This window comes from Agaricus bisporus, assembly GCF_000300575.1.
Source record: "Agaricus bisporus var. bisporus H97 unplaced genomic scaffold AGABI2scaffold_6, whole genome shotgun sequence".
NCBI classification, from domain to species: Eukaryota; Fungi; Basidiomycota; class Agaricomycetes; order Agaricales; family Agaricaceae; genus Agaricus; species Agaricus bisporus.
In genome coordinates this window covers 1,165,338-1,185,350 of record NW_006267369.1, presented here as the reverse complement: position 1 = coordinate 1,185,350, position 20,013 = coordinate 1,165,338, and the positions used below count along the sequence as shown (strand labels likewise).

The 20,013-nt window shown below is 47.8% G+C and overlaps 7 protein-coding genes across 7 annotated transcripts; 3 read left to right on the top strand and 4 right to left on the bottom strand.

Moving 5' to 3' along the window:
• The first annotated feature begins 194 nt into the window (after positions 1 to 194).
• Positions 195 to 2,830, top strand: AGABI2DRAFT_205922 (hypothetical protein). The gene is made up of 4 exons (XM_006461845.1): positions 195 to 215; positions 274 to 805; positions 859 to 2,546; positions 2,616 to 2,830. Exons 2-4 carry the CDS (start codon positions 357 to 359, stop codon positions 2,657 to 2,659), a joined length of 2,181 nt encoding a protein of 726 aa, XP_006461908.1. The 5' UTR covers positions 195 to 215; positions 274 to 356; the 3' UTR covers positions 2,660 to 2,830.
• A 510-nt stretch (positions 2,831 to 3,340) lies between these two features.
• On the top strand, positions 3,341 to 4,990 carry AGABI2DRAFT_193265 (hypothetical protein). The gene has a single exon (XM_006461844.1). The coding sequence runs from the start codon at positions 3,469 to 3,471 to the stop codon at positions 4,939 to 4,941; it is 1,473 nt and encodes a 490-aa protein (XP_006461907.1). The 5' UTR covers positions 3,341 to 3,468; the 3' UTR covers positions 4,942 to 4,990.
• On the bottom strand, positions 4,963 to 6,035 carry AGABI2DRAFT_205921 (hypothetical protein; the record flags this gene model as incomplete). The annotated part of the gene is made up of 3 exons (XM_006461843.1): positions 4,963 to 5,423; positions 5,474 to 5,716; positions 5,769 to 6,035. 3 exons carry the CDS (start codon positions 6,033 to 6,035, stop codon positions 5,010 to 5,012), a joined length of 924 nt encoding a protein of 307 aa, XP_006461906.1. The 3' UTR covers positions 4,963 to 5,009.
• A 97-nt stretch (positions 6,036 to 6,132) lies between these two features.
• AGABI2DRAFT_118756 (hypothetical protein) lies at positions 6,133 to 9,272 on the top strand (the record flags this gene model as incomplete). The annotated part of the gene is made up of 4 exons (XM_006461842.1): positions 6,133 to 6,279; positions 6,328 to 6,447; positions 6,499 to 7,634; positions 7,694 to 9,272. 4 exons carry the CDS (start codon positions 6,133 to 6,135, stop codon positions 9,270 to 9,272), a joined length of 2,982 nt encoding a protein of 993 aa, XP_006461905.1.
• A 342-nt stretch (positions 9,273 to 9,614) lies between these two features.
• Positions 9,615 to 12,447, bottom strand: AGABI2DRAFT_193263 (hypothetical protein). Its single transcript, XM_006461841.1, has 12 exons — positions 12,231 to 12,447; positions 12,042 to 12,178; positions 11,881 to 11,971; positions 11,458 to 11,825; positions 11,289 to 11,400; positions 11,205 to 11,232; positions 11,117 to 11,149; positions 10,896 to 11,066; positions 10,420 to 10,843; positions 10,335 to 10,373; positions 10,045 to 10,283; positions 9,615 to 9,996 (listed from the first exon to the last, which is right to left on the bottom strand). Exons 1-12 carry the CDS (start codon positions 12,427 to 12,429, stop codon positions 9,837 to 9,839), a joined length of 2,001 nt encoding a protein of 666 aa, XP_006461904.1. The 5' UTR covers positions 12,430 to 12,447; the 3' UTR covers positions 9,615 to 9,836.
• A 123-nt stretch (positions 12,448 to 12,570) lies between these two features.
• On the bottom strand, positions 12,571 to 15,554 carry AGABI2DRAFT_205915 (hypothetical protein). The gene is made up of 11 exons (XM_006461840.1): positions 15,382 to 15,554; positions 15,182 to 15,306; positions 14,826 to 15,130; positions 14,653 to 14,761; positions 14,437 to 14,599; positions 14,200 to 14,383; positions 14,036 to 14,149; positions 13,532 to 13,984; positions 13,140 to 13,472; positions 12,759 to 13,089; positions 12,571 to 12,701 (listed from the first exon to the last, which is right to left on the bottom strand). Exons 1-11 carry the CDS (start codon positions 15,520 to 15,522, stop codon positions 12,617 to 12,619), a joined length of 2,343 nt encoding a protein of 780 aa, XP_006461903.1. The 5' UTR covers positions 15,523 to 15,554; the 3' UTR covers positions 12,571 to 12,616.
• A 699-nt stretch (positions 15,555 to 16,253) lies between these two features.
• On the bottom strand, positions 16,254 to 19,963 carry AGABI2DRAFT_205914 (hypothetical protein). The gene is made up of 5 exons (XM_006461839.1): positions 19,634 to 19,963; positions 19,440 to 19,572; positions 17,755 to 19,389; positions 16,608 to 17,695; positions 16,254 to 16,543 (listed from the first exon to the last, which is right to left on the bottom strand). Exons 1-5 carry the CDS (start codon positions 19,784 to 19,786, stop codon positions 16,418 to 16,420), a joined length of 3,135 nt encoding a protein of 1,044 aa, XP_006461902.1. The 5' UTR covers positions 19,787 to 19,963; the 3' UTR covers positions 16,254 to 16,417.
• Between the last annotated feature and the right edge of the window lie 50 nt (positions 19,964 to 20,013).

Here is a 20,013-nt window from a genome sequence, read left to right as displayed (position 1 = left end):
CTGTCGACCCTCGGACTCATGGATAAAACTGGCATTCAGAGAACGCCACTGTCACTATCAAGCAGAGGACCGTCGAGTTAGGGTATGCTCTCCTGTGTTCGTACACCTCGGACTGTTCTGATCATTCGTGAACAGCGACCTCCAGTTACTGGCGATCTCTACTCATATGACGGAACTTTCCTATGCCATCTCAGACATACAAGCGCGTACTTTCGGTGAGCTGGCAGTCCGCATATCTTGCCTGACATTCTCAACAACTGTCATTTCTCTTAGAGATACAAGAGCTCCGTCACAAGCCCCATTCGTCGGGCGATAGTGCAAATACGTCAACTATAATAGACCAATCCCTGGCAGCTATGGATGAGAAACTCGATTCTGTGGCGAACGGCATCAAATCTATAAATGACACCCTAGATCCCCTTCTCAGAAACTCAACAACCCCCACTGTATCCTCCACGGCAACCAAAGAATCAAACGAGCGAGCTGCTCTTCTACGCAAACATGCAACGCTTCTAGGAGACTGGGAAGCTGTCAAGAAGGAATCCCAGGTCTTGAGAGAAGAGCTTAAAGAGGACAAATGGTTGACTGTATTTCGAACAGTGACAGACCAGGCAGATGGAATGATGTCGAGTCTGGAAAAGGCTGTCAATCGTTGTCAAGATTTCATTTTCCAGTTTTATCGCAAGGGACCAGAAAACGCCCTTTCCATGTCACAAACATCACTTGCGTCAAGTCGGAGCGACAAGCCCGCTATTACTTTCGAAGTTTTCAATTCGCTGCAGGATTCTTATGAAGCAAAAAAGAAGTCAGTTTATATTTCGTTTCATTTCCCCACATTTCCCCTCATTTCATTTTCAGGCACTATATGCCAGCTACATCCAAAGTTCTTTCTATCATTGACAAAGGCGTCCAAGAACGCGTGACCAAGAATGGCGAGACACTTCGACGGCATGCAGAATCAGCACAGAAATGGCGGAATTTACGGGAAAGGATAACGCGTACGGACGCTGAAATGGAAAACGTCCGCCGGTTGTTCTTGACTGGCGATGCATCCAGTGAAGCTGATTCAAGTGTTTCATCGAAGAATGTATATCTCGCCACCCCGCCAAGTGGGCATCGCATGGCTAGAGCACCCAGTTCTAGTGGCGTTCTGTCTGGCACCATGTCGCCTTTACGAATGTTGCGCAAACTAACCAATAGCAGCCGAACCTCCACTACCCCTCTTTCTATAAACAAGGGCAAGATGTCGCGTACCCCATCTTCCGAACCACCTCCCAATAGCAAGAAGAGCCAGAAAATAAGCTTGTCTTCCTCGACACGAGCGAGTGATGCCGGACCTCTTCCTGCGACACCTGAACGCCCCGCACATAAACACAGCCAAAGTCTTACACCTCAGACTTCACCCAGAACGTTTACCAAACCTGAAGTTAGCTCTACCGACAAAGGCAAAGGGCCTCCGAGACCCACATGGAACAGTTCTACAAAAGTGGAACCTGAAGACAAATCACGCATAACGAGAGGCACACCTCACTCGAGGGCTCCTTCAGCTTCTGGGAACTATCCAGATCTATCCACATCGTATCGGAGGAGTTTATCCAGGGCATCTATGGCCTCGTCGAGACCGTGGTCGCCCATCAATTCTTCGTCGACAACACCATCGCACCTCTATGTCCCCCCTCCTTTACCTACATTTCGGTCTCCATCCCGACCGCAAACTCCTTCACAGAATCTTGTTGCTACTGCCGCAAACACACCGCGACCAAGACCCAAAACTCCAAGTCACATACCAATGCCCAAAACTCTTCGCTCTGTATCAACGGGTGCTGTAGAAGGCTTACCGATGGAAGACGATTCCCCCTTATCTCCTTCGTTCTCAAACACTGGAATGGGCGACTCCCCCGCCTTTGGGCAACCCCCAAGACCTCCTAGCCGGTCCAAGATACCAGTACCTAGCCTTCAGTTTTCTACGCCTTCAAGGCCCTCGACTTCCATGTCAAGGTATGGTCCAGAAAGTCCAACGTCTAGGATGTCCCCCAGGGGTCAACTAGCGAGAGCACAGACCCCAGAGATTGGATCCCTCGGGTCATTACGCGCTAGGCCAATGCAAGGGTCTATTTCTGGCTCTTCTTCTGGAAAGAGATCAACATCAAGGCCGCCGATTCCGAGGCTACCACCTTCAAGCTTCAGAGATGGTCAGAGCAGCCGGGCACCTTCCAGATCCGCTTCACGTGCTGGTGCACATACCCCCGCTACGTCGCTCTTGATTGAGTCTTGGCTTCAGAGTGGCGCACCGACTTACGAATATATACCAGTCAATTGGAAGGATCCACTAGATGTGGAGGTTGCGAGAGTGCTGAATTCATTGGCACATGGATTCAAAGTAGAAAGGCTTGACCCGCCGCTGAGAAAGGTGAAAGAAGGAGAGGAGATTCAAGCCAAGTATAGTTTTTCGACTATGCTGGGGAGTAAGAACATTGTACTCAAGTTGACGTCGGCGAATAAACGAGGGGAGGGAGTTAAGAAAGTAATGTGTCGTGTTGGTGGGGGTAAGTAGCTTTACTTTTATCGTCCGAAAGACCACGCATTGACTGAAGTTCTCTTTTCCTTTGATCTAGGGTGGCAGGACTTGACTGATTACGTGCTCAATCGACAGACGTAGCGCTTCTTTGTGAAGAGGGTATTATACCGGGATTGCTCTTTGCATTTTCATCCACTGTGTTATCGAGCTTTTCCCACTTTTTCTCCCTGCGATCGTAATCGCTCATTGTCACTTGTAGGAACATTATTAGTGTGCTCATACTTATTATGCATTATTGACAATTGTTCGCTGATGAGGCCGACGCCGTTAACGGGGAGATACTTTGACTTGGCGAGTACATGGATCCGCTTACCCTGCAGGGTAAAATCAAATAAACAACGTACACGCTTGCCCGAGGTGTATGAGAGACGGCATGGAAGAAACGTGTCGGTGACACAAATCTGCGACGATATGCCATCGATAACACTTCAAACGCAGAAGCTCTAGATAATCTCGTAACATGGGCTGTGACATTCTACCTTTCTGATTTCGGTATTAGAGTTACCGGCCGGAAGTGACGCTTGTTGTGTATATTTGAAACAATAAGATTTTAGATTCTGGAAGGCAGCGAGGACACCACGCCTTTGTCGCGTTCCATTTCGGCAACGTGTTGCCTCCAACCGGTGGCTTTTGGCACGATGTGGGGTCCTCGGCTGACAGGCTTTTGTCCATAAGGGTATAGTTTCGTTAATTAATTGGCCTGAGCGGCGGCGGCGTTTGACCCTGAGGTATATAAAAGAGTGCGACTGCCCTCACCCTACCGTTACTAAACCCACATTCTTTTTTTTCTTGGCTGAAATACTTGGAGTATCCTTGTTATTTTACTTGCCTAGGCCTCGTGGGCTACTATCCACCTCAATTGTTCTAACAGAAACCCCAGCCAAAAAAAGATGCCTCACATTTTTTCGTCACCCAAGTCGTCGACGCGGACCACTAAAGGAGAGAAGGTTAAGGAGAAGAAGTCGGTAGAGAAGATAGGAGAAGTGGGTGAAAAGAAGGAGATTGAGGTTACGCCTAAGACACCGAGGACTCACAACAAACTGCATAAACTCAGTCCGTTTTCGTTGTCTACCCCCCCACCCTCCTCTAGGAAACGGACGACATCTCTTTTTACGAAACGCGCGTCTGCAGTGCATATTGCGTCGTTGTCTACAGACTCGTCGTCTGATACTTCTTCTTCATCCATTGAACGTTCATCTTCGGAAACGCCGACAAAGGTTAAACCAGAACAGAAGCATCGTCTTCGAACGATTTCTCTTCGTTCAGTGCGCTCACTATCATCGTCTTTGAGACACCATTATTCTCAAAGTTCGCAATCATCCTGTTCGGCTGCGTCTACGACTTCATCATCCGAATCGTCAACCATTGACAAAGGAGAGTCGACAATGACACCTTCTGTATCCACGACGGATAGTCGTGTTTCGCCTTCGCCGTCGGGTTCACCGATGAAGGATATGCCACATAAGGTGGTGAGCAAAGTGAAGAAGTCGCTTCGCAGACTGGGGAGTAGCATGCATTTTCCGCACGTGACATCACATTCACCTCGACCGAGGTCGTCTTCGGATTCGACTTCGAGTCGACCTGTGGATCTTGACCATTTGACACCTTTTCCTCCTCCTATTTCTACTGCTCTTGATCTTGGGTATGAAAGGTCTAGGAAGGTTTCGAATAATAAAGTTCGGTTTGATGGAAATCGAGAAGCGGAAGTTAAGGTTGGAGAGGAAGAGCAGGTTCTAGAATTGACTGAAGCTCGTTCGTCGTCTTCGTCTACTGAAGACTCGTTTGGGTTGCAAATTCATGATTCCCCATCTGATATATCGTCGGTTATCGTACCCACCATCCTCTCGCCAGTCGAAGAGATGCCTACTCCCATAGAACGAACTCCCATCGAGGTGAAGAGTGTTTCTTCCGAAGCGACATCAGTCTCGGGTGCAACCGTCAACATTGAGCCTGTTTCATATACCATTAACGAAGAAGGAAACTGGAAGTTGGTTGGAGAGAAAGGCGATGATGGTGAAATGGAAAAGGAAGGACCGAAGGAATGCGAGTTGAGTATGGCGGAGATGGATAAACTCACTACCAAAGTATTTTTTGCTGCGACTACCGAACATATACCAATCGTCATCTCACCTCCCTCGCCGCTCAACGTCAACCAAGATCTCCCACCATCCGAGGAGGGTTGTTGTTTGCCAGAAGGGGAAGAGATGTCGTCATCCAATCTTCCTGTAACCAATCTCACCAACCCTATTCCATTCTTGCCGAATGCAAATGCACGCCACTCTTTTTGTTCAACGAATATGCTTCTGTGGTGGTTCCCAAAGTCAACTTCGATGTATCATAAATGTACAAAGTCATTCCACTAGATAGATTTATCGCTAAATTATATATTTATGCTTTCTATTGCAGAGGCGCGTTCAATGAACAAGCAAATTTATATCTCTATGTCTTTGGGTTTGCGAACCCAGAACATATAATTACACTCTAGAGATCCCCATGCGTCTCTCGGGGCGAGTAGCCAGTCACCAAAAAGCGGATTATAAATAAGACCACGAACTTCGGCCTGGGTACGTGGGATATAAGAAGCCGAATGAGAAGTAATCCAAGGTCGAGCACTGGTCTTCAGGGACTCGGCGAGAGAAACCGGTTCTCCTTCTATGATTGGTGCCTGGGGCGTGGGGGAAGAGTATGATTTGAAGAATTGGATTAGCTCTGTGGGCTTGATGTATTTGTCATACGTGTGAGTGCCTGGAGAGACTTTTCGAAGAACGTCTTGGGCCATAAATATTGTAAGGAAGTAGGCCAGTGGTGTTCGTGATATTGTTGAGAGGAATAAATGGCCACCGGGCTATTTATATCAGTCAGTAAGGAGAGCGAGCGATGAAAGAGTTTGATTACGTTGAGGAGTTCAGCACAAGTTGAGAGGAATGACGCGGGATTATCAACATGTTCCAAGACTTCCATAGAGCACACGACATCAAAACGCTTCGGTCGCTTGAGAAGTGCCTCGGCTGTGGTGTGTTGATAAAGCAGGGATGAGGGTTCGAGTTTCGGATCAGTAGAGGCATGCTGCTGAGCGATTCCAATATTTTGTTCTGACGCGTCGATGCCCAGTGTATTAGCACCCAGTCGGGCGAGACTCTAAGTGACCTGAATTCAAGACCAAGAGGGCATTCGACGTGCTACGACAGACCTCGGACAAAAGTCCTCCTCCACAGCCTACATCGACGACATTCAAGCCAGCGAGGACGCGAGCGGGATCAGGGTCTGCACCGTCATCACGGGCCGATTCGAGAAGTTTGTGTCGGAGAAAATCCATGCGGACAGGGTTCATTTTGTGAAGGTATTGAAACTCGCCATGTTCGTCCCACCAGTGGGCGGAGAGTCTGGAAAAGTGGGATATCTCGTGGGCATTGACAGAGGCGGCGGTTGAGAGGCGGCGGGCGAGAGGGAGGAACATGACTGTGGCAGTGTAATGGGATAATTCATCTTGCGCTGACAAACGAACGCACTTTCCGTCTTTCGCTCCTTTCTCGTTCCCACAGGCCTGGGGACAAATGGCCTCCCTCCTCAAAACTCTCGCACCATGGCAGCAATCCACCTCTCTCCCCTCGTCCCCCGTCGCTCTCCCCATGGACACCTCTCTGGTCGTCGACAAATGCGACCTTCGTGTCGACGGAATGACCTGCGGGTCTTGCGTTGAGGTACATTCTCCTCTATTCGTCTGGGCGCACCATTGACCATCGCCACAGTCCATTGAGGGCGTGCTTCGCCAACAACCCGGTATCCATTCCGCCAAAGTCGCCCTCCTCGCCGAGCGTGCTATCATCGAGTACGATCCCAAGATGTGGACCATCCCTAAACTCATCGACGTGCGTTCTCGACTTTCCCATTGTTGTGTCATCATTGAGTTTCGCTTATAGACAATATCTGATATCGGCTTCGACGCAACACATATACCTCCCGCCCGAGAAGATGTCGTCCAACTGCGAATATATGGCATGACCTGTGCCTCTTGCACGTCTTCCGTCGAATCCGGCCTTTCCGCCGTCCCCGGCATCAAGTCGGTTGCCGTTGCGCTTACGACATCATCTTGCACCATTCATTTCGATCGCTCAATAATCACTCCCCGAGAAATGGTCGAACGAATAGAGGACATGGGATTTGATGCTATGATTTCAGATCAGCAGGACGCTACTCAAATACAGTCTCTTACACGAGCAAAAGAGGTTAAAGAATGGCGCCGCCGCTTTTTATGGTCCTTAGCATTTGCCATACCGGGCTTTTTCGTATCCATGATAGGAAAACGTATCCCTGGCATTAGTGATATCCTTGCCGTTCGACTCTTCAACGCCATATATCTCGGGGATGTCATCTCTTTTTTAATAACAACCCCTGCCCAATTTTGGATCGGTGCCAAGTTTTACCTCTCTGCGTACAAGGCACTCAGGCATGGTACGGCTACTATGGATGTCCTCGTCATGCTTGGTACTTCAGCCGCATACTTTTACTCTCTCTTCAATCTAGTTTCTGCCATGTTCAATACCACGCCCGACTTTCGTCCCTTCCTTTTCTTTGAAACAAGCACTATGCTTCTCGCGTTCGTTTCGCTCGGTCGTTTCTTGGAGAATAAAGCAAAGGGTAAAACAAGTGCTGCTCTTACCGATCTCATGTCTCTTGCGCCATCAATGGCCACAATTTATACCGACGCTCCAGCATGCACGCAGGAAAAGAGGATAGCCACTGAACTCGTCGAGGTCGGCGATACCCTTAAAATGGTTCCTGGAGACAAGGTGCCCGCCGACGGCACAGTCGTCCGTGGCTCGTCCAGTGTAGACGAGAGCGCGATCACAGGCGAGGCTGTGCCTGTAGTCAAACAGGTTGGCGACGCGGTGATAGGTGGAACTGTCAATGGCTTGGGAACTTTTGATATGATTGTTACTCGCGCGGGAAAGGATACAGCCCTTTCCCAAATCGTCAAACTTGTTGAAGATGCACAAACCTCCAAGGCTCCTATTCAGGCTTTCGCGGACAAAGTTGCTGGCTTCTTTGTCCCACCGTAGTCTCTCTTGCCGTGATCACATTCCTTGTATGGGCGGTCTTGACCGTACTCATCAGCGATGAGAATTTGCCTCAGATGTTCCATCGTCACGGAGCAAGCAAGTTGGGAACTTGTTTACAACTCTGTATCTCCGTAATTGTAGTCGCTTGTCCGTGCGCGCTCGGCTTGGCTACTCCCACAGCGATCATGGTTGGTACTGGGATAGGTGCAAAGAACGGTATCCTCATCAAGGGTGGGAAGGCTCTGGAGGCGAGTAAGGGTATCAAGAAAGTCGTGTTGGATAAGACGGGGACTGTTACCATGGGCAAGTTAAGTGTCGTTGGGATGCAATGGGTTCCCTCCATGACCGCTACGATGAAAAATGAAGGATTTCACGCGGGAGATATGGCTTTGGATGGTGTTTGTGCGGATGGTGTGACTAGTCGGAGAGAAATTATGGCTATGGTCAGCGCCACTGAGGCCAAGTCAGAACATCCTCTTGCAAAGGCTATCGCGGTTTATGGCAAAGAACTTTTAGGTGACGATGCTCCGGAGACAGAGATCGAAGCTTTTGAGTCCGTCACTGGCCGAGGTGTCAAGGCTGTGCTCAGATGTAATGGCCGAACGAGGACGTTGCTCATCGGTAATGCGAGATTTGTGACGAGGCCTCAGAGTGCGGGTGTAGAGAACATCGAAAGTGGAATAATAGATGAGAAAGCTAACGACTTCGCCTCTGAACTTGATGCCAATGTTAACCTCATCACACCCACTCTCTCGGCTTATGAAGTAGAGGAATCGAAACTGGGTCGGACCGTTATTTACGCTTCCATCCTTTCTTCCACCAACTCTTCTTCTAATGGTAAACAGAGAATCGAGGACCCTAAACCTATCCTTGCTGTTTCACTCAGCGACGCACCCAAACCATCATCCAAACAAGCTATTCGTGCCCTTGAGAAGATGGGTGTGGAAGTATTCATGATGACCGGAGATGGCAAAACTACCGCACACGCTATTGCTCGCACTGTCGGTATTCGACCGGAAAACGTATATGCTGAAATGTCACCAAAGGGAAAAGCTGCGAAAGTGACTGAAATCATTCAGAACGAAGGTGATGGAATTGCCATGGTTGGAGATGGGATCAATGATTCTCCAGCTCTCGTTGCTGCATCTGTCGGTATTGCATTATCATCTGGAACATCCATCGCTATCGAAGCTGCGGACATCGTCCTCATGCGCTCAGATTTACTCGACGTCGTCGCTGCTCTCAATTTATCTCGAAGTATATTCGGTGTCATCAGGAGAAACTTGATTTGGGCGTGCGTGTATAATGTGTTGGGTATTCCATTAGCGATGGGTGTGTTTTTGCCTATGGGAGTGTATATGCATCCGATGCTTGCAGGAGGGGCTATGGCGTTTTCGAGTGTGAGTGTCGTGGGGAGTTCGTTGACTTTGAAATGGTGGAAGAGACCTAAGGAGAGTGTTTTGTCTGAAGAGGGCGCTACCGTTGACGGTGGTTGGTCTGGTGGGTTTGTGGATAGTTTGGGGAATGTAAAGGAGTATTTGGGATCGGGGGTGGAGTGGGTGCCGTGGAGGAAGTATGGGGAGAGGAAGGGGTATGAACAGGTACCTGTGGAATTGGATGAGAGGACGGTGTAAATGGATTAGAATGGGGTGCTGTATTTTTTCGAATATTTATTGTTTTTTTTTCCTGTTCATCTTTGTTAGTATGTTGGTTTGGTTTGCGTCGCATACCCTTCCCTCGTTCATTTAGACTCACTAAGTAGTAGTGTGTGCTAAATGTAAATGTTGTATTTTGTGCATTGAACACTTAGGATGTTGCTTTTATTATGGTCTGCAACAGATGAGACGTCCTGCGCACTGGCTAGTTTCTGGTTGTTTATACCACACCATAAATGATGGGCCTTACATGAATTTTCCAGTCCATTGGTGTGTATCAATTTGATTGTGTCGTCTACCGTTGGTCGGTGTTGGATTTACGAACCGCGAGTCACTCAATCTTTGATCATATAATAAAGCAAGGTAATAGTGGAGTAACAATAGTGGACAATATTCAACGTTAGCGCAATTGAAAGTGATGCGACGAAAGCAAGTATGGATCGAATTTAGAGCAACAGGTCGTCCAAACGAACAAGAAAGAGAAGTATATAATCGCAGTGAGTCGTGGCTCATAAATAGAATCGGGAAGGATAATTCTGGCGATTACTCATAGGGCATGTTTTCGAGAGACTCTCCAAGTGATGTCCAGTTCTTCACCACCCGTTCGGCGTGCTCCTGCTCTTCGCGTGCAAACGTCTTCACAGCTTGAGTCAGCAAAGCGTTCTCCCGGTTGTGCAGTATTATTCGCAGCTCGTTCCATAGGCTGTCAGGAAGTTAGCATCTCCACGATGAGAACGAAATCTGTGCTCACCAAACGCGAATGAAAACCCTTCTGCTGAGTTGTGCAGCAATCATCCCCTGGTCTTTCTCGATGACGGCAGTCAGCTTATCTGCCTCGTCCTGCCAACCTTCTTTTGCAGTTGAGCGAATACCATCAAGCTTGACGCTGTTTGCGTCGACACGTTTTCTCAACCGTTCAACCTGGTCTACTGATAGACGCTCATGACGAACGAGGAGATCTCTGGTTGCGATGTAAAGGTCGCGTTGGGTCTACAATTGAGCGTGAGGAAGATAGCAGGAAACTAACAACTGTATGCTCACTTTCAAAGACTCCAAAGTGTTATCCAACAGGGTCCTTGTCTACCAAAGATTAGTGAGAAATTTCTAACAGAGGCCACAGACATACTCGACTCTCGGATAAGTCTGAATGCCGCTGTGCGTGGAGAGCTAACTGATCCAACCCATGCTTCACACCATTGGAAAGTTCACATTCATCTCCTCTCCAGCAATGTTCGTTGACCTCAGTTACCGCTCTCAACGTATTTGTAACTCTAGCCAGGTCACTCTGCTCTTCCACAGTGGGTAGATGCAGCCCAAGGATAGAATGATTCATAGAAGCAGACATGATTGACGATGAAGAACCAGGTAGAGAAGAAGCAGAAGGGACGGGGGAAGAAAAGGACAATTTGAAATGAGTTGGCAGATATGCTCGTCTGAGGGTTAGTGGTAATCGTACCGCTGCTGCTTCTTGCCTCTTCATGATCCGTTCGGCGAGGATGCATATCCTTTGCCATTGCTCAATTAAGGGGCCGAGTCTTGTTCGGATGACGCTACAATAAATACGCGTCAAGGCAGTCGGCATGGGCAGATACAGAAACATACATCAATTTGTCTTCAAAGTCACTTGGAATTGACATCTCTTCCACGCGATCGACCCGCCTTGAAAGAGATTCTTCATCCAGGGAGATGGAAGTTTGCTTTCGCCATGCTTCAAATGATGATACAGTCAAGAAGATTGTCAAAACCGCATCTTCTTTGAGGACGGGATGATTGCTTAATGAGAGGTCAGGGAAATGATGGACGAGATAACCAGTTGAGCGCACACAACGAAGTTGAGAGCACGTTGTAATCCTCGTCTGCAGGCAAGCTTTTTAGTCCTAGCGACACCGAAGTTGGTAAATGATATCATACCTTCTTTGCTCCAAGAAATGCTCATCCGCTGTAGTTATTAAATCAGCACGATAGGTTCCACCGAACACATTAAAGCGGCCTCACGTCCGACCCTCTTTGGTGGCAATGCAGGGAACAAACGGAAGGGATATCTTCGAAAAAGCACTTCCCACAGATAGACAAATTCGGAATAACGCCTTGTAACAGTTACACCATTCTGATAAACCCATCAGTACATCGCATTCTTCACTGACTACAAGCATGAAATACGTACCTCAGTCATAATCTCGTAAACGGTATACCGGTTAAGGATGAAACCCTGTTGACCCAAAATCGTCACTCTGACGTGTTCCATTCTTTTCCACCATTCCGACGGTAAACCAGTACCAGAAAGGGAAGACTGAGCGCCATTAATCGATCCTCCTGTCAGACCTCCGCTCCCACCAACACCCAGAGCCGAAGAAGGGTTCTGAGCAGGACCATACTTTGGAGCTGTGTTCCATGGATCAAGGGTGTTTTGTCTGATAGGTACTGTTGGTACAGTGAACGTCGAGTTTGATGCTTGTATTCGATCCAAATCAAGCGCCGGTTCGGGGAGTGCATCTTCCGATGATAGAGCGGCAACTTGCTCAATGCTTACATCTACAACAAAGTTAGCATACATGTAAAATAATTAGATAATTGAAAGAACTTTTACCTCTGTTCGTTTGGGCCAACGCAACCAGGGCGAGTGCAACGAAGAATTCGAGCTTCGAAACACGAGGACGAGAACTAACCAAATTCACAATCTGAGAAGAGAAAAGGCCCCATTAGACAACCATATATTATACTATATGCTCGCAAAACAAATAGACACACCCTGTCGATAGTACTCGCCGGTAACCCCGAAGCAGTCAAAACGCGTGAAAGTGAATTGACTGAGATGTCTCCCAGTCCGCTGGGGTCAACTACAGCAAAAGCACGATGATAAATCCCAGGGACAGTAGCATCGGCTGCTATGTAGGATTGAGTTTCTATTATACCATGTAAAAATTGGTCGTAACTCACCAATCACAGATGTCAATGTGGAAGACGAGGATGACAGGTTCGTTGTGGCGGCTGGCACAGGACTAGGAGCAGAACTCCATGGATCGAGGCCATCATCATAGACAGAGTTGGCGAGCGGATTCTCATTACCGACGCTGCCACCAAAGCCGTTGGTGGACGAAGCCAGGTATCTCTGCCCGGCCCTGGGAGCGTTGAACATGGAAGAGCTGAGCGGACGCGGACTTCAACGCATGACCTCATCACTTGTCACCCGTGGCCGTGTCACACATCTGTATTATCATTTATTTCGCTAATAAGTAACTCATTACACATCTCAAGAGCGCGAAATCAAGAGCAGAAGAAACAAAAAAAAGGGAGAAAAGTCAAATTAGAAAAGAGTCCCTCGTCTACGCATCATATGTCTTTTTAGCCGCAAAATGGAGAGTCCAGGTCGACAAAAGTCTTCTGCTATTGACTTCTTCACCCGTCAGTCTAAAAAAAGAAGATATTAAGCATAGATAATTGTACAATCACTGCACAAGGACCTACCCAGGAGAGCCATACGTCAAAGGTGCCATGTATGAGAACATCACAAACATCACAAGACTGAAGATCACAGTGGTAACAACACCCTTTGTTCCAACGTCAGCATATTGAGTAGTCTGAGGCCTTGTCTTCGGTCCGCGGAGGGAGATAGGGAAATTAATAGTATCGCTAAGAATAAAGCTCAAAACCGAGCCCGCAATCATGGCAGAGGCAAGGTGCGAAGGAAGGTAGTGGTGGATGAAAAGCTGGCGGCTGAACAAGAAGAACGGAAGGTAGTGGACAGCCCACACGAGCATGAAGAAACCAGTGTTGTTCCATAGACGGTTGCGAACAGCTGCAACAGTTTAATGAGTGACCTGCTGGCTGGCAACAAGCAGTACTTACGATCAGCGATAGGATCCAAGCCACGACGCCTCGCTATAAGGTCGGCTCCAAGAATACCAATATAGATTGACAACCCAACCACACATGCCCACCAACCGAGCAAATTTCCAACGAGATAAATTTGTTTCTGGGAGTCATTTTCGGTCCAGAAGCTGATACCAGTCAAAGAGAAGGGCCAGTTGATAGGTGTACTGGCATAAGGATGAGAACCAGTCAACCCAGCATTATGTTGTAACATCAAAAGCTGCAATTCAGCAAACTTCCTCAAAAAGTTCATCGACTTGGGTTTCTTCGATGGCCTCTCCTCCAAACGATTGTCAAGTCCTTCAGGATCTAAAAGTTGGATTAACATTGATGAGGCGAGATAAGAAGGCTTTTAAAGCTTTGCTCACCATCAGTATCAACAATCTCATTCACAAACCAAATAGCCGTCTTTTCCACGGAATTCTTGTTACCATTGATTTCTTGCTGTTTGAATGCCCACTCAGGGAGAGGCGTCGTGTGTGTCCACATCGACACCTTGGTGGGCACGTGAACTAGCCTGAAATACCCTGACTTGGTCTTCCAAGAGGCGCTGTCAGAGTCGATGAGGTTGACAGCAAAAAGGGTATCATTGTATCGTTTGTAGTCATCCTTTGGCCAAGTAGTGAATTCCTGATTAGTTGGCATCAGAGAGGATGCAACGTCATGGGTAAGGAGATAAGTTTGAGTGTTGACGTGAAGCAATTGAACAACATCGCCATTATGAACCACACGCCCGGGTCCGGTTTCAGGAATAGCCTTAGTGGGGATTATCTGCCAAAAATTATTGGTATCATCATGAGCATATCCGGTAACTTGTTGGCCTGGGGAAGTTTCAGTTTTTCAATTCTCATGGTAAACCACAGTCAACAAACCTTGGCTACTGATACGGCCATCCTCGTACGTCAAAGGGTAATTTTCAGCGTGCGAGTGCAAAAAGACTTTGGTATCCTTGTGCTTCATGGTAATGATATCATGATAACGAATTTCTGGCGCCTAATGAGCAAGAGCAGATACACGTAGGAAGCAATCAGCTCACCAGCGCTATTCAGGAGCATCTCATTACCGGCCAATGTTTCTTGGAAAGCAGGGCTCATATAAAGATCGCCACTGCCAGATTGGACAAGAATGGAAAAATGGATGTAGAAGAAAGTGAGATAGACGACGAATGGAATAACGATAAGACCAATAGCACGAGCTATAAAGTGCTGGTAAAAGTAGTCCTGCAGCAAGTGATCAAAACATTGGCATTGATGAACACACTCGAATCGCTTACCATGGTAGTTCCCTTCTTGTGGTCCAAAATATCCCATAGATCGATGAGGACAGCGATACCAATACAAGCAACAGTAAGGATACCATTGACTTTGGATCCCCAAGTACAAGCCATAAAAACGCCGGTGAGAACCAACCATACCCACCACTCCGTTGTAAATTCACTTTTGGTCGTTTTTCAGCACCTGAGGACAAATAACCTGCACCATACACATACCGATAGCGAAGCTTGCGGAAGCGAACATATGCATAAATCGTCAAAGCCATGAAGAAAATCAACGTTGCATCAAGCAATATCAACCGAGATTGAGTGATATGAGCATTGTCTAGCAGATTCAAACCCCCCAAGGTAAGTACAGGTAATACCCAAGTCCAACCAAAAAGACGTACCAAAGAGAATAAGAGAGGCAGAAAACGCGGCGATGATAGTAGAATATCCACTCTCCTTCATAATCGCGTAGACGATGGGGATCGTAAGACTTCCCAATACAGCAGGAAGAGCACGCATTCCGATATAGGGAACATTGTTAAGAGTATAGTTATCACCAATATTGTCAAAAGTGAATTCTCCATCAAACCCAACGAACCAGCCTGCTAGTCCGAAGAGAAGTTTCGCAAAAGGAGGATGGACGTCGAAATAATATTGGCGCGTGATATAATATGATGCGAATTTTCCAAAATGAACTTCGTCGAAACTGCGACGTGTTAAATCTATTTTATTGTTTTCAGAAGAGGAAGACACGTACACAACTTGATCAGGATGACTGATTTTGTAAAACCTCAAAGCAAACGCAATCGTCGTCAAAATAGCAACAACTACCATACTCGCACTGGGAGTATCAAGCATCTGCTCAACTTGACTTCTCGAGCGCTACACAAAACCACCAATCATTCAGCCACGTCCACCCACAAAACACAATCCAATAAAGAAGAAAAAAGCACTCACTGGACTCTGAAAAATCTCAGCAACATGTTCATCGTTTTGTACGCTTTCGGAAGTTACACTCCCCGAATACGAAGAGGTACCATTGTCTTGACGTTTACGAAGACGCGCGGATGTTTCAGGGGCCTTTCCTTTGCCTCCCATGGCGGAAAGAGGGAAAAAAGATCTGATGAGCTGGAAGGTTGTTGACTTTAAAGCCAAAGCAACCTGAACGCCAAACAATTCTATTGATTAGTCAGCGCGTTGTTGATCGCGCCTCGTTCGAGTCCGAGGTCGTTCCCTGCAGGTTCATCGCTAAAATAGTTTGTTCCATTGACTGCTCTTCAGAACGAACTGCATGCCAGAAATTGGTCGAGTACATCATAGCGTAGCTCTTAAATTCACGTTTTTCTATCATTAACGGCTACAAAAATGCTCCACGTTAACGCTTGCCTTCTTATCAGCCGGTATTTCTCCATAGTCAACGTGGCAGAAGAACGTCACCAAACGAGACCACTCAGCACGAGAAATAAAAACCATATATAAACCTTTCGCCCAACGAGAGACACCAAACAACATATATATATATACTCGAGAAAAAAAAGGTACCCATAAGATGAAAAAGGGTTTACACGGCAATCACAAACGAAAAACAAGGAGTGGTGCGCTCAACAAACGTTAAGGAGAGGTTTCGTTAAAACAAGAGCTGTAGCTCAAGAGTAAAAAAGAAAAGAAAAGAAGAAAAATGGAAAAGAAGGAAAAGGGGGGTGACTCGCGCGACTCGGAGATAGTAATAATTACTACAGTAATGTAAACGAATGCCATAAAAGATATCGCGCAAGACAACTCCAAGGAAACACAGAACAACCAAAGAGGGAGGGAAAAAAAGATGCGAAAGGAATGTGATTTTGAGTTAAATGAGGTCAAGATTATGAAAGGAAAAAATAAGGGAGCGATTATACATGACACTCACAAAACGACAAGAAAGCAAGAAAGCGATAACAATGACTCACGAAGGGGAAGCAAACACCAAAGTTGGAACTGTCTACGAATATGTCCCTCAATGGTCTCGCGCAACCCAATCCGTACTCCGAGAGACCAGCTCAACAGAATTATCAGTAGTCCAAAACAATCTTTCAGTTGCACTTCGACCACTCCAACTCTTTTGGTCTCGGAGAATCATAGCCTGCATTGTGATACATATTATCAGCACTCATACTTGAAAAAAACAAAGATAGAATTCAACGCACCTGTTGTGCACCAAAATTCCTCTGGTCATGCGCAAACAACTCCACATTTTCCTCCAAAGCCTCAGATAAAATCTGTAAATCCTGCAATACTCCCTGCATAGCTCTAACCGCCGACATTGTCTGGATTTCTCTCCTGTTTCTAGCAGCCACTCCAAGGGATTTAGACACCGTTGTTAACACAGTATGCAAAATTCTCTTCGTTTCCGCCATGATTTTTTGTGCTTGTTGAAAATTCCTCCTCGAAACCAACACCAATGCTCTTGTAATCATATCCGAAGCCAACAACTCCATACGTCTCCGCACGATAACTGGGTCTGAGACTGTCGAAGGTGATCTAGAGGGACTTTGAGATGCAGGAAGTAGCGTAATGGTCAACAAGACAGGATGAGCCAGTCGGGTTACGTGTTTCGTTGCGGAGGGATCGAAGAATGAACCATCGACCTCCAACACGGGCACCTCATCAATCATCTTCTCCATCATGCCATATGCCAGATCCGCAGGATCATCAATGGAGAGTGTGTCCAGCCCCATACTCTGCACAAATTGATCGGTAGCATTGAGCGCCCTATTGGAACTGAAATTCCCATGCCCATGAGATTGCATCTGAGCTGCTCGTAGTACATCTGAATTGTCCAACTCGAGCTCGATCAACATCTCCTTCTTTTCGCCGTACCTCAGCTCTCCCACGTCTACATCCACATTTTGACCATCCGAAGCCAAGATAGACGTTGGTCCCCCCGAAACTTTACGAATCCTGAAACGCTGACTGTCCACGATTTTCATATGCAACTTCATGTTAAGCAGACCAATGGACATCATTCCACCCACGCATCCTGCGACGCAGTCCTGGAGATCGTACCAATCTTTCACGAAAGTATATGTGCCGCTGGTGTGGTTGGACATGAGCCATAGAGAGGCAGGGTCGTGTGAGCGACCATAGCCGAACGAATGGATAGGCACATTTGCAGCCTCCGCTCGTGCCAGGACAAGATCCATTTGTGCTCTGCGCGTGCTATCCGACGCGTCACTGACTAAAACCATGCCCGAGATTGGGTTTCGACATTTTCGCTGCAAAACCACGTCAAGACCTATGCAGATAATGAGTATATTGAGACTTGAGTTTGTTAAAGGTTCGGAAGACATTTACCATGGTTGACGGCAGTAACCACATCCGTCTTCTCTTCCTTGGATCCTCTAACCAAGAATTCATCGTGTGCGTCGTCAATCCGTGAACCAATTTCGTCAATGAATTTTGCGAGCCTCTGCTTGCTCTGCTGCCGTCCGATCATCATATATGGTGTTTTCCTCACCCTCCCAGAAACCCCTACTTCGAATGTTACCACGCTCAGTCGGTCCTTTAGTTGCAACGATCCCACGATAAAGTCCAATGTATTTTTGATCACCCTGATTTTGAGTTGCGCCGTGCTAGGCTGTGAATTTTGTGGTGGCACGGCAATGACAAGAATCAAGTCCATAGCAGGATGGGTAATCGGAGGCAACGAATTAGAAGGCCCAGATGATGTATGAGGCGTCACCAACGGCGGTGGCGAATCGTATGTGCTCATTTCGTCATCTTCTCCAAGAGTTGAGAGCTTAGCATGCATTTGTCTGGAAGGATTCGCCGAACCGTGGGAAGTCGAGGACGACATGGTTGATCTCGAAGAGCCGTTGAGAAGACTATCCACCGTGCTAACGGTCGTCTGCGTGCTTCCACCACTAAGCATCCGCATAGCTTTTTGGCTACCCCCGAATTCTTCGACGTCGGGGCGATCCAAGTCTCTGTGTGGCCGATTCTGGCATTGGAACATGTGCACGAGCGCCTGAATGTTATTTTTCCAAGCGTCAAGGGACGACCTGTCGCGGAAGATAAGGATGAAAGAGGCAAGCTCATCTTCCATATCGATAGTCAAGCTCATTTCGCCCGCCGCTGAAGAGGCCGTTACGTTTTTTATGTGCCTGACGTAGATCCTTCCTTTGAGCCGCAGTACCCCCTTAGACGGTGTGCCCGAAGGAGCGGAACTGCTATCTAAGGAGGCAGAAGAAAGAAGGCGGCCCAAACCGCGCTTCTTCTCCTCGACGACGCAAATGATGGCTTCTTTGAAAAGGTACACGTAGAATTCGCGAATGGCGGCATCCCGTCGTACGGACAAGAGGTCGTACATCTGAAGTGGACCGAGATCCGACAAAGGATGACCTTTCCAATCAATGATCCGGTTTCTGAGATCCTCAGTGATGGCACTGAACGGTGAATCCTCTTCGCTATGAATAAGGGTATTGTTGGGTATATAGCCATCGTGAGTGCTGGTGGATGGAGGGCTATAAAAGGTATCCTGTTGAGACGACGCCCCACGGTTTGACACCTGTCTCGAAGTCATGTCCTGTTCTCCTGGGCTACGATAGGCATTTCGGTGTTGACGAGCATTGTCGGAACGATGACTAGGGGCGCTGTTGAATCCGTTATGTCGAGAACTATGGGAGCTATAGTCGTCCGGAATGACGCCGTCTACACTGCGCTTTCCTGGAAGCTCTATTACGATAATGCATGTGAGAGGTTGGGTGGCATCAGTGGATCGCGTGAGGGTGGAAAATTCGGGGCGGACTTGAATGGAAGGGGCGACGACGTATGGACTAGAGGAATCAGAGTGGGCGGTTGACCTAGCGACAGGCTCAACAGGATCGTCAGCGTTCGGGTCATAGGGTTCTCGTCGCATTGTGGGAGTATCGCGACCCGGGAAGACGTTCTGAGCCTTGCTATCGCCCATTCCAGTGAGGGCGGCGAGTTCTGAGGAAATGCTGTCAGATGGGTGAAATTTGAAAAGGAGTTGCACAGACTGTTGGATTTGCCGCCATCACCATCGCCGACCTTCATGGGCCTTCTGCAGACACCACAGACTCCGAGGTTTGACTTTTTGGGAAGAGTGCGGTCTGCACCAGGAGGCGGGCCATAGACGGCACTGAAACAAGCCTGTATATGGAAGAATGATGGAGATGATCAACGCGAACGAAAAGTTGGGTAAAAGACTGACCTCATGAAGAGCATGACCGCATTCGGGAACGATGTGGGGTTTTTCGCCGGGGAGACGGAAGCTAAAACTGAGGGGTTCGAGGCAGACGGGGCACTCGTCCTCGATGTCTTTCAGATGGTTGTTGGAGATGACGGGGACAGGAGGAACGGGCATGGAAGCAAAGGAATGGGCAGAATGGCTGGGAGCGCTGGAAGTGGTGGTGGCGGAGGCGGCGGAGCGGATAGAGGAGGGTTTGCTGTTTGCGCGTTTGCGAAAGACGGAGTGGAGGGACTTGAAAGACGACTGGGAGAGGGGCGGTCTGGGTGCGGAGCGGGGAGAAGTGAAGGTGGGGGTGAGCGGAGGGTGAAGGGAGGAATCTGCTGGGAGGTGATGCAGGATTG

Bases quoted from the DNA above. Each gene is read 5' to 3' on its own strand.
- AGABI2DRAFT_205922 (XM_006461845.1), top strand. From the start codon at position 357: ATGGATGAGAAACTCGATTCTGTGGCGAACGGCATCAAATCTATAAAT. The intron at 806-858 runs GTCAGTTTATAT...TTTCATTTTCAG, and splicing joins TCTTATGAAGCAAAAAAGAA to GCACTATATGCCAGCTACAT. The intron at 2,547-2,615 runs GTAAGTAGCTTT...CCTTTGATCTAG, and splicing joins AATGTGTCGTGTTGGTGGGG to GGTGGCAGGACTTGACTGAT.
- AGABI2DRAFT_193265 (XM_006461844.1), top strand. From the start codon at position 3,469: ATGCCTCACATTTTTTCGTCACCCAAGTCGTCGACGCGGACCACTAAA.
- AGABI2DRAFT_193263 (XM_006461841.1), bottom strand. From the start codon at position 12,429: ATGTTCAACGCTCCCAGGGCCGGGCAGAGATACCTGGCTTCGTCCACC. The intron at 12,179-12,230 runs GTGAGTTACGAC...AATCCTACATAG, and splicing joins CACATTGACATCTGTGATTG to CAGCCGATGCTACTGTCCCT. The intron at 10,844-10,895 runs GTATGTTTCTGT...TATTTATTGTAG, and splicing joins GACTTTGAAGACAAATTGAT to CGTCATCCGAACAAGACTCG.
- AGABI2DRAFT_205915 (XM_006461840.1), bottom strand. From the start codon at position 15,522: ATGGGAGGCAAAGGAAAGGCCCCTGAAACATCCGCGCGTCTTCGTAAA. The intron at 14,762-14,825 runs GTACGTCTTTTT...TGAATCTGCTAG, and splicing joins TGCCTCTCTTATTCTCTTTG to ACAATGCTCATATCACTCAA. The intron at 12,702-12,758 runs GTAGGTCCTTGT...TTCTTTTTTTAG, and splicing joins TTGACGTATGGCTCTCCTGG to ACTGACGGGTGAAGAAGTCA.
- AGABI2DRAFT_205914 (XM_006461839.1), bottom strand. From the start codon at position 19,786: ATGCCCGTTCCTCCTGTCCCCGTCATCTCCAACAACCATCTGAAAGAC. The intron at 19,390-19,439 runs GTCTGTGCAACT...GCATTTCCTCAG, and splicing joins TGATGGCGGCAAATCCAACA to AACTCGCCGCCCTCACTGGA. The intron at 16,544-16,607 runs GTGCGTTGAATT...ATCACAATGCAG, and splicing joins GGAATTTTGGTGCACAACAG to GCTATGATTCTCCGAGACCA.